At 41.6% G+C, this 17,547-nt stretch overlaps 1 protein-coding gene across 1 annotated transcript in view; it reads right to left on the bottom strand.

The window, feature by feature from the left end:
• The window catches only part of npnta (nephronectin a), a 42,349-nt gene extending 27,245 nt beyond the window's left edge, over nucleotides 1-15,104 (bottom strand). Inside the window, 2 exon segments of the mRNA XM_029441781.1 lie at nucleotides 7,043-7,143; nucleotides 14,423-15,104. Of these exon segments, the coding sequence (XP_029297641.1) occupies nucleotides 7,043-7,143; nucleotides 14,423-14,493 (172 nt within the window). The 5' untranslated portion in view covers nucleotides 14,494-15,104.
• Between the last annotated feature and the right edge of the window lie 2,443 nt (nucleotides 15,105-17,547).

Raw genomic sequence — 17,547 nt, 5'->3', positions numbered from 1 at the left:
TTCTCCTACATGGGGGGAGGATTTGATTAGCAGGATCAGAGGCGGCGGCCATCAGCAGGCTTTGCCTCTGAGGGTATTTTTAAGCCTCTGGCCTGGCAGAGAGATCAGGGGAACGGCCAGTGTTCATTCACCACAGCAGAGGACACGTAGGGCTAAAAATGGTCGCGCCAGCTGGAAAGGCCAAACATAGCATGCAGACCCTCGTTCTATGAACACCATCAAAACATGCAGTGATGACACACTTTCCCCCTGGTTTACATCAGCCGTCCTCAGGACTGCGGAGCCACTGATGCAGATTCTTTGGAGTTATTGACTGTTCCTGGAAGCCTGATGGTGAACACAAGGGAAAGCTTTCACTTTTGCGTATGAATGTTAATACTAGTTTAATGCACGACTCCATCAACGTAAGATGGGAAAACCATTACTTAATTAAATACAAGTAGCACCATCTTGACAATCAACTAAGTAATTAGCCGAGGCCGCTTGTAATCATTATTTCATTAGCGGTGGATTTGCTAATTGCTTTTGTGCTTTCAATTATTCAAAAGATTATTTGAAAACTTCTCAGAGATCAAGGTGACATCTTAAAATTACATATTCGTCAAACCCAAACGTATTTTTGACAATTAAATACAGAAAAAAGCAGAAAATTGTAACGTTTGAAGAGAATATTTTGCTTTTTTTTTACTTGATAAATGACAAATGATCTCTGAGAGGACTGTTTGTATGCAGTGGAAATGTCACGGTGAATATCTCGTTTACCTAAGTGATGAAGTACGATTGGTATTCTCCACCTGACGATGTAGTTACGTATGCAGAACATCTCCAACATCAGCAAAACGCTCAGTTTTTAACTCTGCGAGCTGCAGATGGATTTATTACGGATATATTAATTAAAAAACATTATGGATTTCGGCTTTAAGGGTTTCATTAGCATTCTAAAAAGGGTCGACTAGTGGGGCGGCTGAATCGTAATGAAACACTAAAGAACTTCAGTGTAATTTATGAGTACAGATACGGCTACAGGTGGAGTCAGGGCTGCAGAGTGTGAAGCTGTTGGCATAGATCTGAGGCCGGAGGGGAGAAGATGGCCGCTACCAAGAGGGGTGTGAGGCGTTAGTGGCGGGGTGGGCTCGGCTCTATAAATAAATGAGTGAGCCCAGGATTCAGAGGATGTGCCCCCAGCGATATATGTCGAGCAAGATTATTTCAAGAAACATGTGGAGCTAACCTTGGGGCTGGCACCTTATCCCGGCTACTCTGTGAGTTAAGGCGAAGAGAGCTGCAAAACAAATAGCCAAACAAACAAAGGTTGCGGGCATTGTTTAGTCTTGAGAGCGAAGACATAAACACGATGTTAGAGGGCAGAGCCTGGTCTTTTTGACAAGCAAACATTCCTGGAAAAAAAACAAAAAAAAACACACACACACACACACACACACACACACACACACAGAGAGAGTCTGGAGTTCTGGCGTCACACATATTCCCAGTTGCCTCTAGGTGCTAGATGATAGAAGTGAGTTTTAAAAATGTAAATGATGTCCAAATGAAACCACCGTCTCCTCTTGTTCTCTTATTTCTGTCATCACACTGTGAGCAAACCTCTCGAACACTATGAAATACTGAAATCATAATTATCTCCACTGCGATGAGAGATGAAAACACCACCACTGTCCTGGTTTCTCCCGTATGAAATTAAATGCTGCAGCTCCCGGACTGTGAAGAGACATTACACTTTTTAAATCCACACGTTTCAAAAGTGCTTTTAAAAGGCAGAATTGTGTCAAGTGATTCGGAACATGCGCCTTTTTATTTCCGCATATATTCCCTTCCATTTTGTTTTACCCGCAGCAGATGAAACGACACACTTTTCGACAGGCCTCTGCAGCCCAGTGATCCTGAAAGTAAGCGGAGCAGGCAAGGAAACGGCACAGACGTTCACGATAAAGTGAATTACCTAAACGGATATATCACTTTTAGGCTTTCATCGCTCACTTGTTAGCTCGAATTACCAATTCAAAAAGTCCTGCCTTAATCCTCGCCGTAGCGTTTGTCGAAACAAAGACCGCACTCAATCAAACTAAATCCCGGTCTCAGTGGATTTGTAACATCCACTAGGACCTCTGAGGAAATTATAATGTGTGATACATTTAATATGGAGGTGATATTACACAGAGAAGCAGAGAAATGTACGTCAAAGTCAAAACCTTTCAGACTTAAGGTCTGATAGTTACCGCCTTATTAATGTTGTACTTATTATAATACCATTTAATTATTAAGTTGAATGTTTTTCAGTATCCGTCTGAATATAATCCAACCAGAGAAATGTTGATATTAAGATTACATTCAATGACAAATCAAGTCTCCACAATTTTATGTAAAATCAATAACAAAATCCATAAATGTACTTCAATATCTGCGGGAGGTTATGGCAGATAAACTGCGGTTAAAGTAAAACAGAATCACTTGGATTCGGGAGATTAGGGAACGATTGTGGTTTGGGTTTAGTAATAGAAAAACAAATAAACATTATTTGCAGGCTCGCGAGCAGACGCAGACGTGTGTGTGTGCCGCATGTGATGGACCTTCACGCCCTGACTCTCCACCTTGCCTCTTTACAGTAAGGTAAGCAAGAATCTTTGCATAATTTGCTTGTTCTTCGAGGAAATTATTCAGGTGTGAACATTTGACAGAGCAATTAAAACATTAAAAAAAGGGATTTTCAGGGGCTACAAATGTAAAACGTATTTGTGCTTAGTTAAATGTCCATATGCACCTCGTTACATACACTGTGAGGACACGCCGCTGCCTGCATTGACACTAAATGTTGACATAATCGTATCAGAGGTGCAGAATTCTCTTTTCAGAACATCTAATATGGATTAAATGAGTTTCAAATTTCCAACCTCGCAGCTCTTACATCACCTGACTTGGATCAACGTGTTGATTAGACCATTTCCCATCTTCATCAAGAGGGTTGAAAGGTGTTTTTTTTTAGTTTTTAGTATAATTACTGTTAACTGTTTTACACTGGAAATGCAAATGTTCAAATGTTCACGATGGCAGTAAAATGTCCACGATGGCAGCTGGTTGGAATAAGTAGCTTGAAGTGAGGCTCTGCCTGCCGGATGGCCTGTCAGAACATTATAAGTGGAGCTTCAGCTACTATAAATCTAATGCTCCTCTCTCTCTCTCTCTCCATCTGCCTGATTTACTCACTTGTCTCCCAGCGCCTCTCCCCCCACACTCCCCCCCACTCAAGCAGCAATCATCTCTAACTCCTTACCTCTGAAGCGTTTCCCTTACACCTCAGGATTTTTTTTACTTTCTCCAACTTTTAGTCCTCTCTCACTATTTCGGTTCTGGGAGCTTTAAAAAAAAAAAAAAAAAAAGAAAAAATGAATCAAGGTTGATCCATTAAGTTTCTCATTCCTTGCGAGAAGTCTCACAAACCAATCGCTGAGCTCCGTGCCTGAGAAAACCCCACCAATCCCAGCTCCGATCTAATCTCTTCTATCGCCACGAAAAAAACGTACCAAGACCTGAAATCTGTACCGACAGCCTCCTCTCACACACAGCCACACTTCTTTTCTTTCCCAAACCTTCCACTTCCCTGCTCTAAAGGTTTAAATCAGCACCTCACTGACTCGGTGGAATACTGATTGTAGTCTCGAGTGAGTGGATTTGGAGTTGTGCACCCGGGCAGCAGCATTTGGAAGAATTAAGGCAAGAATTCACTGAACTCACAGGAGAGATTTGGTTTTGTTGAAATAAAAAGTGGAGTGAAAGTGCACTGATAAGGTGGTTTAGCTTATATTTTTGGCTCAACGTGGAACATGTGGGACTCCAGAACAACAAAGAAAACGTCTTCACACACTGCTGCTTGGCTGGTCGAGTAATTGACTTTGTTTTTTTAAAAAGACGTGACTGCTTCATTTGCTGTAAAATTAATGTCACTTGTGATTTATCACCGCCTTTGATTTCTCGAGGCAAAAACAATTCATGTTTTGTTTTGTGGAATCGTCACTATGCCGCGGCGTGAGCATGCAATTCTCATTACTGTTAGCTTTTTTAAGTGGATAAAATATGAGTACATGAATCATGTCTTGCCCCCTAATCTCAGCTTCCGTCATAATAAAGTCATCCTCTTCATTCTCGTCCTCGTCCCAAAAGAACAAAAATCTATTCCACCTTCGATTTTTCTGAGCATCGGAAGCTGTAAAGGCAGACAGCGCAGTTCAGATGCACTGGGAGGTATTGGGCATTGAGATTGGCGACTCCTGCCAGAATTACTGCTGAGTCTGGCCCCGTGTTCAAACAAACACTATCAAATGATACAATTGAGCCGTCTGAGTAAAGCAGTGCTGCGTTTGCCTCATTCCAGCACAAATCGTGTAGTTTAAGTGTCAAGGCCTCAGGAAAAAAAGGATGTTTTATTGTGAAATTCTCTCATTTACAGCCATGAAATCAGATACGAGTCTAGGTCTGTCCCGTAAAGCATTAGCATAACTTGTTTTTCTGACCCCAAGTGTTTAGGTAAGAATAATATTAACATATTTTGTTTCTAATAGACATGAAGCGAGAGGTGGATAAAAAGCAGATTTGTCTTGCGAAGCCTTTAGTTTAATCTGGCTGAGGTAAGAGGAATACAAAACACTGAGTCCATGAACTCAAGTAATACTGTTTGTGTTTGAGAAAAAATAAAAAATGTTTGCAGTGCACTCCAATATCAAGAAAAAAGAATGGCATTCAGCCACTTTTACATAAAGCCAGCAAATAAAGAAATCTTTCAGCTTCGGCAGAACAGACCTTTGGACCCAGCAAGCAGTGTGTGACACGTTTCCCACAAAACACAAATAAAATACAACAAATAAACAAAAAGGTCAGAAATAGCATGGCATGATGAGCTTCAATACATGAGAACATAATACAAATATGGTTATTTCAGCATGAAGAAACACAAAATGAGTGGATTAAAAAAAACAATATTTTAGCAAGCTATAAATAAGTGGCCAAAACCAACATGCAGAGTTATGAATGTGTTGTTAGTCTTTTCCACAGAAGGAACTTAACAACCCAGAACACGAAGCTTCCAATAACGTCACATTTTTAATCTTGTAAGGCTTTGGTGATAGGCTCTTTGTTGTGTTTCACACATTTCAGATATGCTTTGCTGAAAAGGCAACAGCAACTTTAGATATTGATTCCAAAAAGGGAACAGATGCAATTGTTATGCACTGTGATTATATGCACCAATAACCTCAAAGTGTTACTGTGTGGTAGGCGAGTTATGGAACAGACCTTGACGGAAGAAGTGGAACTCATCCCGACATTGATTTTCTTTCACTTTTTTGAAAGAAATAATTCCAAAAGAGTAAAGAAAACATCAGAAAGTAAGAAAGATAAATCAATTTGTGAAGGCTACAGGTCTGAGGAAGGAAAAGGAGCTTCTCCACTGCGACAACAACACACACTTTGTTGTGTTGGTCCAACAAGCGGTGGCAGTAGTGCGACGCTCAGGTTACTGCTGTGTTTGTTGACGCACTTGCTTGACTAATCACAATTGAAAGCACTGCCTGCACTCATGACAGTATCTGGAACTTGGATTTAGTATCACCTCCTGAATAGAGTTGAATTTCAGTCTTAGGAATGCAGAAAACAGCGGAAATTAAAATCAGAACCTGTGACAAGCAATAGTTTTACGAGAAATACACTTAATCGCTTTCTTGCAGAGAGTGAGATGAGAAGATTGTTACCACTCTGTAAATATGAAGCTACCGCTAGAAGCTAATTAGCTTAGCTTAGCATAAAGACTGAAAGTAGGGGGAAACAGCTAGCCTGGCTCTGTCAAAAAAGGTTAAAAAAGAAATCCATCTACCAGCACCTGCTTTGGACTGAACGAGGCTAGCTGTTTCCTCTTATTACAGTATCTATGCTAAGCTAATCTACTGCTAGCTGTTTCCTCTTATTACAGTATCTATGCTAAACTAATCTACTGCTAGCTGTTTCCTCTTATTGCAGTATCTATGCTAAGCTAATCTACTGCTAGCTGTTTCCTCTTATTACAGTATCTATGCTAAGCTAATCTACTGCTAGCTGTTTCCTCTTATTACAGTATCTATGCTAAGCTAATCTACTGCTAGTTGTTTCCTCTTATTACAGTATCTATGCTAAGCTAATCTACTGCTAGCTGTAGCTTCTTATACCAGACAGATATGAAAGTGGTATGGATTTTCTCATCCAACTCTTGGGAAGGAAACAAATATGTCCATTCCTTCAAGCTGCTTGTTCATGTTCCTGCTGTGGAAAATGCCCTTTTATTGTGTTAACCCCCATTTGATTAAAGCTCCACAGCAAAGCAGCAGCTACACCAGCACAGGCACCAAGCCATGCAGCGGATTTGACATTTGTGAGGCGACTGGCCAGATCTGAAACCCATGTTAGTGTACATATAGTCACACCTCCCCTAGGTTACAGGAGGGCAGAAGATCTTTACACAGTGTGAATATGTCGGAAATGTGATGTGTTAATATTTCATACAGTTCATGTGACACAGGCGTGACGGGACATATCCTCTGAATCCTCCAAGTGGCGTTGCTGAATATAAAGCGAGTTGAGGTCTGTACACCCAACGATACCACGGGCTGCGTTCTCGTGGCTCGTCTTAGCAGCGTTGGCTATCTTGATTTTGCAAAGCAGTACTCTATAATCAATCTCCCATCCACCCTTGTATGCATCTACCTGCAGCCTCATTATGGCCAACCGCAGTTTGAATATAAATGTCAGCCTTTCTACCGGTCCAACCAGCAATTACCATCAATCTTCACTCAAGATTGTCTCATGTGTGATGCTCCGTTAGCTGCATGTGTTTCTGTTGTGACAACGTGCATGTGTGCTTGTGTACGTTTCTCGGGTTACTATGGCAGTGTGGCAGCACCTCCTGTGTCTAATAGCATCTTTGACCCCAGCTTGAAACCTCGCAACCTTGTTAACCCCGTTCGCCCCCAGCAGCAGCAGCAGCAGGCATGATGGCACTCACGCTGGCAGTGACCCCAGGAGCGACGTGTCCATCCCCAGCAGCAGTCCACCCTGGCCCCGTATCGACACAGGCCGTTGGACGAGGCCATCTGCCGTGGCCACCTGTGAGGAGATGACATGATTAGTTCACAGCCAATTAAAATGTCTTAATGAAAAGCAGGCATTGCTGTTTGGAAGGGAGGCTTTAAAAGCATTCACAGGATTCCTTTCATTGTCCTGCTGTAGAGAGAAAAGACAATATTACGTATATTTGTTGCAAGTCTTGTCTGATTTAAGAGTTATAAATTTGTGATTTTGGGTAACATATAAAAAAAACTGCCAAAATCTTATATGTGTCTATATTTTTAAGTATATAACAGCTGTTCAATAGCACTGAAGGGCCAAAATTCTGCCACATTTACTGTATTTATGTCAGAAAAGAGGGAAAAAGGCCTATTACAATTTCCCAGATAACAAAGTGACGTATTCCAATTCATTTAAATTTTCTTTATCTGACTGAAAATGCTAAAATATTCAGGTTTACTATCATATAATTTTTTTAAAAAAAAAGTCACATTTGAGAGGCAACCACACCAGAAATGCTTTGCTTTAAAATGTAATAAAATATAAAACACAAAGTTATCTCAGGGTGTTCAAGGCCGACTCTCACTGCTTCCCCCTGTGGCAGATTTTCTTTGCGGCGTGGAAATAAAACTGATAGCACATCAGAACTTGTTGGTTTGTGCGATGTCAAACTGGAAGCCCGTGTTGAAAGCCTGCCAGACCCGATTTGAATACAGCCTTCAGCGAGCAACAGTGAACCCCTGACACTTCACATCTGAGAAGAACACATTACTGCTGTGTTCATTATAAGGCTTGTGAAAAAGACGACAAGCTCTGTACTGCCGGGTGCCCTTGAAAATATAGTAGGTTTTCTATCTCCATCTATTACACAAACATGTGTATAGAGTATGTGTCACTGTTCCGTATGTTTTATCAGACAATCTTTATGACAGTGGAAGATAGAAATCGTTGCTGCTACAGGGATAACATGCAGGTATTAGTGTTTGTAGAGATATAGGTTATTTTCAAAGCACACTAAGAGAAATTACAGCCGGATGTTTTTGTTACACGCTGTACTATTCCGCTCAGAGCAAGAAATAGCTTCTTGGCAGACAGTGCATGTGGATTACCTTTTTATCTGTACCAATGCTCACCCCATATTTATGGAGAGAACAGGGTGAAGGGAGAATAGGGAGTCCATTTAAGGATACTGAGGAAAATCCAAGTCGCATACTTTAAGAGCTCTGAGGAGATGTAGCCTAAAATCTAGCGAATAATAAATGAATCAGAAGCAAGTGTGTGTAGATTTATTTAAATGCACCAAACTGACTATGCAGGTTATTATTGAGGAAACACTGTAATCCAGTTACAAAACAAAATGGAGAAATTATCTTAATGTACTTCCTTTGCCCAATAGATGCTTTATTTTGTCCCTCGATGAGAGTGAGGTTGGTGCTCAGTATTCAAGGCACATCCTTTGCCACTATCCCTGCCTGTTAGTGTCTCTATGCCAAGATGAGGAAATGCTAATGCTTGCCCCCACTGCCAATCACCTCATTGGAAAAAAAAAAAACCCAGATGGATGCTAAGTGAGAGTGGCAGATCCAGGGAAAATGTTTTTCTGCTGCCTGGAAAGCAGTCAGGCAGGGAAAAACTCCAGCACAGTAGGAGAGGAGGAGAGGAGGAGAGGAGGAGAGGAGAGAAGGAGAGGAAGGAGGAGAGGAGAGAAGCAGAGGAGAGGCGAGAAGGAGAGGAGGAGATGAGGAGAGGAGAGAAGGAGAGGAAGGGGAGAGGAGGAGAGGAGGAGAGGAGGAGAGGAGAGGAAGGGGGAGAGGAGAGAAGCAGAGGAGGAGAGGCGAGAAGGAGAGGAGGAGATGAGGAGAGGAGAGAAGGAGAGGAAGGGGGAGAGGAGGAGAGGAGGGGAGGAGAGAAGGAGAGGAGAGAAGGAGAGGAAGGGGGAGAGGAGGAGAAGAGGAGAGGAGGAGGAGAGGAGAGGAAGGGGGAGAGGAGGAGAGAAGGAGAGGAGAGAAGGAGAGGAGGAGAGGAGAGAAGCAGAGGAGGAGAAGCGAGAAGGAGAGCATGAGATGAGGAGAGGAGAGAAGGAGAGGAAGGGGGAGAGGAGGAGAATTAAAAGGAAACAAAAAAGGAAAATTAAGGAGAGGAAAGGAAATTTTTAAAAAAGGAGGAAAAGGAGCCGTCTGGACAGCAGCCATGTTTATATGCCACCATCTCTGCAAGCGGCATGCAGCCACACACACACACACACACACACAAACACACCCACACACCCGCCCCCACACACACGCCTATATATGGCACCTGCTGTCCCTTCCTACTAGATAAAATAAGACCATCTCTTCCTGAGGCTGGTGACACTTTAAAAAAAAAACCACCTGACAACCTGCTATCTAAATGTGATGTCCTAACCCTAACCCTTTTACACATGCATTCTTGAATGTATTCACCAGTGTGCATATCATAATTATCATCTTAGAAAGAGTTTATGTTGCTATGGCTGCACCTGCTTCTGTACACCTAGAGGGTCTCATATCCTTTGCCGTTTTAACACTTTACAAAGTAATGATTGCAGCCGATGAGTCCCAGTAGACAGCTTCCCCTGCCAGACACACCAACACATTTGTTATGTTGTGTTAAATAGATATTAGAAATTTCAAAGCTCCGTCAATATGTAAAGAGACAGTCAACAGTGCAGGTTGTCTTCATTACACATTCATATTCTACTGTCATGGTCTTAACTAAAAGCTATTTTCAAATACTGCAAAATCTGCCGCGCCACCAATCTCGTTTCTCCATCTCCGAATCGAGAAATTGATTTTAGTTTTTCATTTTGCAACATCAAAACAAATCAACACATTCTCTCTCTGTGGAAGTCTTTATATCTCCACAAGTTGCTTTGAAAATCACATCTAACAGTGTTAATTGCCAGATGTTGTTTGGAGAACTGATACAAAGATATGCAGCTAATTAGTTTCAACTTCATATCAAGGCCAATGTGTGACTTTGGTGCTTGAAAGTTATGCGAGGGAAATGTCCTCATTTAGTATTCCCATTATTTTGTCCGTCTGTTAAGATCCAAAATGCTTCCTCCTGTTTGAATGTGAATAATCACTTTTGGTTCTGTGATAGTGAATTGAATAGATTTGAGTTTTAGACCGTTGCTCCAACAAAACAAGCAATTTGTAAAGGTCAACTTGAGGCTCTGGGAAATGATGACGTCTGACATTTTGAAGACCAAAAAACCATAAATCGAGAAAATAAAAGAAAGATTGATGAATAATGAAAGTGCTCATTAGTTGCAGGCAGCCCTGTTCTTTGCTTACGTTCATCCAAAAGAGATCACGTTCAATGAAATGCAAAGGTATCGTCACCAGATTCGGCAGCCGTAACAATCAGAGGCAGGAAATGATAATGTGGTAGCGCTGATATTTCTGTTTGCCCACAGGATTTGAACAAAAATAAATAAATATAGGTGTTCTCAACATGCAAGGATCTGAAGGGCATGACGTTAAGAGGACTGTGAACAAAGCAAAGTTTGAACAACGGGCTCCCAGTGGATCGTGGGCGAAAGGTGTCTGCGAGGTCTGTTTGATGCTGTCGGAGCGACAAGGAGACAGGAACCCTCATCGGATGCAACAGGTCCTGGATTATTCAATCAAACATGTCCCTCAGATGCTTTCTCCTACACACTCGTGTATCATTACACATTCATACTTGTAGCGAAGAAGGTATCCAGTTTCATGTTCTCAGTGCGTCTCTCAGTCTACTCTAATAATGCTGAGTTTAGCCGGAGGCAGTTTGTACACCGTAACGCGCTCTGAACTTGAAACTGAGGGTTTAATATACTTCAGCAGCTCAACCAATTCACCACGCCAACACCGCTGCAATGTCAAATACACACGGACACCTGGATAATGATCCTCAACTACACTAAGCCTTGAAGGAGCTCAAGCAGATAATTCCTACCCTTCACTGACACCTCTTCTCAAACACACTATCAGACAACGTTCTTCCAGGATGGACCTGCGAGGTTGATGTTCACCACTGGGACGCCATCCTTCTTCCATTGTTTTATGAATGGATACAGAGCTGGCTGATCTCCCCTGCCTGACAGTGAACAGCAGTCAGTCCATCGCTCAGAGAAGCAGTGTGGGGTGCAGTGTTATAATCAGCATCATGAAGGCATATAATTTAATCTATCCATCTCATCCATCCATGAAGTCAAACTGAAGCATGCAAAGCGTGACTGCTGAATGGATTCCTCTCACAAACACCCCGCTGATGTTGATTGCTGCATTTGTAACACCTCGGTGTGAAAGACTTGCTGGGACCTGCCCGGCTCAACCGAAGGCACGAGCTTGTGGAGTCATAAGGTGTCTGGTGTTTTAATGAACCGGCTCGACGGCACGCGCCGCCAGATGTGCCAGAAGACTGCCAAGTCTATCACATTAACACACATCAACATGTGGGGGATTGACAAATATGAGGTAAAGATAAAAAAAAGAAAGAGAAGGGAAGTTTTGAGACAAGAAGACATACACGGAAGGTATCCAACAAGTGGCCAAATAAATAAATAAACACCTGTATGATGTAAAAGCTACTTGACACTATATGTTGTCTCCATTCTGTGACACTTTTCAGTCTGTTTGCACTTCAATTTTTAAAAAGATGTCCACCTCATTACACCTTTTTTGTCCTAAAGTGACTTACGATAAGTGCATTCAACCTTAAAGGATCAAGAGGTGGCTGTTGTTAACAATTGTAAGTGCATTCTTTACAAAACAAACTACTCAAAACATGTTCAGTGCTGCAACACAAGTAATTATAGGATGTTTCCTTGTCTGGTCTCAAGCCACCTAACCTTGCTGAACTCTTTCTTTGTATGAAGGATAGAGACACATGTGTGTCTGTAAACTGAAATGACACATACATACTTCATATTATACGACTGCAGGCTTTGCGAGGCTGTTATAGTGGTCGTTTGCATTGTCCACGTCGCACCTTTTTTCCAATGCAAACGTAAAGTTTCTCGATTGATTTCCACTTACTTCCGTCTCGTCTGCCGAGTGAAAATGACAACAACACAGCAGGAGGAGAAGTTATGTTGGACATAAACTGAAGTGCTGTATGCTGAGTCTGCCAGATAAACTTCATAAGACAATACTGAGAGTCACTTATTGTTCACTTTCACAAAACATATGGCAGAAATACGCTTTAAATCTCCCCTATAACTCATAATGAAGATAATAAAGATGTCGGCACATATGCTAGATGTTCAACACTGAGACAACTATGAATGTACTTCTTTCTACGTATAAAATGTGACTTTGACACGATATTCACACTCAATTCTCAACCCCTGAAAGCCCAAATGTGGGTCTGATATTACAAGGCCAACGTTACCTGGCACACGTCCACGGCTTATTACTGAGGAGGTCTGGTATGTGCTGCTTGGCTGCATTGGATTTAACAATCTAGTGACATCACTAGAGAAGAATATCCTCTCCTTCTATGTTACATGATATTAATTGGCTGTTCTTGAGTGCTTAGTTGCAACAGCAGCACAAAGTTTTTTGCAACAGATTTGCAGGAAAGCATATTACGTGCAGCTGTGGGAGAACAAAATGATCTTGCCAATGATGCCTGTGAAGGACCCTTCAGGACGGGATGGATAAGCCTGTTAGGAACGCTCTCTAAAAAAAAAAAAAAGGCAATAAGGGCGAGACCAGGTAATAAATGTTTTTTTTTTGTTTTTTTGCTTGTGCTCTGTCTCCAGGGATATTCTCTCTATGAATTAATATTGGAGGCAGAGACTCTGGTCCGGGCAAGTTTATACCCATAGAAATTGGCAAATTATGACCATGGTGACAAGCCACTCCATCAGCAGGGATGTTAATAATGTACAATATGCTGCGGCTAGGTTAAAGTAAATGATCATTACACAAAGGCAATGCGTGAAATAGAAGTTACAGCCCTACACATCTCATCAGATGTGGCCTGTCACACATAGTCATGGTGATTAGGGGAAACAAATAAGTGCTAAAAAACAATAATATTGTATTTGATCGCAAGTGCTCAACTGGAATTCTCTGTAATATGTCGGCCCTCTCCTTCATTCTCTCACACACTTTCATTTCTTGCTGAAACCTTTGATATCCAAATCGTTTCTTCTGAAATGCTTTTGAACACAGCAGCAGAAAACTGAATTGAAAGAGCTGAAGAGGAGAAAAAAATAAAAAGGCTGGATACCTCCAGATGTCAAAATCTATCATCAAGCAGGTGGAATGGCACACAGTCTGAAAGAGCTTTTTGAAATGCATGCACACTATTTCAATAACAATTACCTCCAATATACTTCAAAAGTTTTGCATTCATTTGAAAACATGAAACATGATCGAGGATCCTGCTTTGTGGCTGGAGCCTGTCTGACAGAGATACACGAGGAATAACACAGCACAATACTTGGCTGCATTCTCTGTTGGAGACGTAGGACGTTTGGCAGTGAGACTGTATTTGTGCACCTCTCTCACTTTTGGTGGTCCTCAGTCCCAATGTTATTCTGAGCTCTAGAAACCCACCTCAATATGACACACACATATTTAAACTGTAAGAGCACGCTCAACAGATAGTCCTACAAAATGAACATTATGCCAATTTACACGACACGTGCAATAACTTTTTCACAAAGATGTTTTATATACTTGTTGCAAAGAAATCTGCACCTAAATTACAACTTGGTTTTATGATGCATGGTTAGAAAAGAAAAAAGAAAAGCACCCACCGCCGCTTAATCACCTCAGATGAGACGCACATATAAGCAGATCCAAATCTCGGACACATGCATTCTTTGGGGTCTGGCGCGTCTCCACACCTCTACCTTCACATACTTCATCAGATTCGTGTTAGAACATGAAGCACCGGGCAATGTGCTGTCACATCACTTTATAATCAGCTTGGTGTCTGTACAAGACAAGAGCCTCTTTGGCACATGGAAACCACTGCTTCTGTTATAACACAATATCTGATACGAGGCGCAAAAAAAAAAAACCCCACCGGTTTTGGATGCACTTGGATAATTACAGAATAAAAGTTAACGAAACGCACAACATTTCACCGGAGCAACATGTTTTCACTCACGTCTAAATTGAGCTTCGCTGTTTGGAGATCTCCGGCAAGTGCTATATTTAACCAAAGGCGCAGTTTTTTTTTGCAGAAACAGCCTATAAATGGCATTGAACTGTGATGTAGGCTCCTAATCAGAATCACTGTTATTTCACAGAAGAATTGGCTTCAGCAGACAATGTGAACCATGTGCCCTTACCTGCCATCAAAGTCCGCACTTGCTCCAAAGCAGCAGCTGCACAACAACATCAACTTTATCCATAAATCCATGATTTCGGTCGTTACGCGCCGACGCTGCTTGTTATTCTCAGTAATCCAAAATCACCGGGTAAGAAAACCGCGGAGGAAACAATTAGACGAAGAAACAGTTTCTGTGACGCACGCTGGAGGTGCACAGGTAGGAAATGTCTGCTGGCGTCCTTCAGACTCTTCATGTGCGATATGCAGGAGGTGCGGGGAGTGGAAACCAGTCCGCTGCCTGGAAGTGGAGTGACCCCGATGTGTGTATGCATGTGTATGTGTGTGTGGAGCGGGACCCACTCTGCCGGGAACAGTGCGCACAGCTCTCTCTCTCTCTCTCTCTCTCGCTCTCTCTCTCTCTCGCTCTCTCTCCTCGCAAGTTCAGTTCGCGAGCTCTTCAACCAACAGCACCCACTGCAGTCAGAGCTGCTCTCTCGTCTTTTAAATAACCAGCGGTCAACACAGCGCGGATATCCAGTCAGCCGCACGTGTGGGACTTCACAGGTAACGTCATGACCTGCACAGCCAAGAGGAAGCGCCTGCAGATGCAGCAGCTCCGTGCCGAGCATGCTTTTGGAAATGCCTTAATTAATTGCGTAGCCTGCTGAGGCACGCAGGTGCATCGCCCACCCAGGTAGATGTTGTTGCTCACACAGTAAAAAAAAAAAAAAAAATGCAGTGGAAATTATTGGGGGTGCATTTGGAGAGGACAAAAAGATAAGCAGCACAAAATACAAAATGAGTGGTTTGACACTGCTTGCAGAGTACTTGAATGAATGGGAAATGCTTTTGATGGACCTGTAATTATTGTAAATTATAAACACAAGTGGCTTTTGATCGAAATATTGTTTTGGCATAATGGATCCGGCTACAGACAGAATCTGCCTCTGCCTTTGTGTCAAATGCATTGTTGTATGAAAGCACAGGAAGAATGAGAAAGAGGCAAAATCAGCTGCTTTTCCTTCAATGCAATTTTTCCCCATCATATGGATATTAGTCTGTAATATTATCACAAGGTTAAGTGTGCTTCTTAGAGTAATTATCTCTCTGACTCCAAGGCAGCACTTCATATTCAAAAGCTGGTGAATTGCACTTCCTGTCTGGGGGCAGAAAGGTCTGGCTCATTTTCTAACTTCTGCCTTGAGAGACGGAGAAGTCAGTCAATGAAATGATTCTCCAATAAAGGACTCATTGGAAAGAGAGGAGGGAGGAGGAGAGGAGGTGAGGAGGGGGTTGACAGGGTAACTGAACGCCATCATTTTCAGTAATGGAGCAGGAGATGGATGAGATGGTTTGCTATGATTACTGCTGGTTGTTCACAGTCGTAGCCATCTTTTGATACATTGCAGTGTTGCCTTGTTACGCCCCGTCACCGGTTTCTTAATAAATCTATAACGGTGGCACAGAAGAGGTTTTACATCTCTGGAAGCATGTGATCGGAGAAATGTCAGTCGAGTATAATTACACTATTCATCACATTATTTTCATGACCGGACTGTGAGAATGTAATTCCATGATGATTTATGATATTTCAAAAAAAACGAGTTATGGGTTATGCAGATTCTCAAAATGATGCCATAACCAATAATATTGGTTTGTTGTGGAGAACTAACACTGATCATGTGAAACTTTAAAACACAGTCTCACTTATCCCAAGTGGTATTTAGGAAGGCGACGTTTCGAAGTTTGGAGAAAGTTATTTAAATTGAATAAAGAAGCAGTTTTTTTATTTTCAGAGGAATTATCTTTAGAGAGCGGCTTCATTTAGACCTAAATATTCAATAATGCTCGTTTATTATTGGAAATAAATGATCTTATAAAAAGGTGTGTGGGGAATTGCATGCTCGTCTTTAAACACGTGTCTGTTGTTTTGCATATTCGGCTCACCTGCTGTGTACTGAAACTTATTAAGAATTCATTTTAATGAAGTAATTGTAAGGAGCACCGATTCAACGCTGAATCTCTTGAAGCATTAAATGATTTATAACTTACTCTGGATAATAAAAAAACAAAACATGCAGTGTTACTGTGAGGTAAATGGAAAAATGTATTTTTGTGATTTGGGTGAACTCGCCCTTTAATGAACCCTGTGGGGAAAGTGAGTCATTAGTTCGGATCAGACGATGCTGCAGCAGACTTAAGTAGAGAATAAACCCACAAATAGAATATAAGCAGGGAAATCCCAAACTGGTGGTACGTAAGGTGACAGCAGAAGGGATGAGTCGAGTGAGAAGCATCAGGGAATAGATTACAGTATTATTATTATTAGTATTATTATTAGGTTGCACAATAACAGCAGCTGAGACCTGCAGAAGGCAACCAAAGAGGAAATGTGTGCACGCTAATATGTTGTTATTCTCAACTTCTATAATTATGCTCAACGTTGTTTATTAGAAGAAAGAAATACAAGTGAAATAAAACACATTTCACTGGCGGTAATGATTAAAAAGGTAAACAAATAAAAGCATAATATTTAAGCCAATTGAAAGGGCAGCAGACGCCCCTTGTATCCATTACATCTGGGCTTGTATTTTATATCAGTTATAATAACAAGAACACAACAAGGTCACGGTTTTGTTTTGTTTTTTAAAGGGGATATTTATACCAACATGATGGGACCTCAAATATGGAGCAATGAACTGCTGCAGATAAACGGCCATAAACGCTGCCAGCGTAATCAAGTGGAAAACCAAGACCAGATGCGTTTTAATTACAAGTAATAATTGAAGTTAATAAAACAATGAAAGCGCCCTTATTTCCCAGAAACAAATTGCTCAGTTAGGAGCCGCTTTTGAAAAACCCAAACGGATGGTGAGTTTCACAGAGAAGCTTCTATATCGAAGAGTTTAAAGCTGATTTTGACCATAAAAAACATTCCATTCGTAAAGAAAGTGCACATTTACATAGGAATAAACTCAGATGTGTCACAATACTTTTATCTGCACAAAGAATCTTGTTTCGCCAAGTGTTTGGGTTGAATCGACCCACTTTGCACCTCAATATTCTCCTGCTCTCCTGCAAGCTTTAAGTAGCGCCACCTACTCTCCCTCGCTTTTCTCTCTCCTCTTTTGGGCCTATATGAAT

This window comes from Cottoperca gobio, chromosome 1, assembly GCF_900634415.1.
Source record: "Cottoperca gobio chromosome 1, fCotGob3.1, whole genome shotgun sequence".
NCBI classification, from domain to species: Eukaryota; Metazoa; Chordata; class Actinopteri; order Perciformes; family Bovichtidae; genus Cottoperca; species Cottoperca gobio.
Note: the sequence above shows the minus strand (reverse complement) of the source record. Positions and strands in the feature narration are given on the sequence as shown.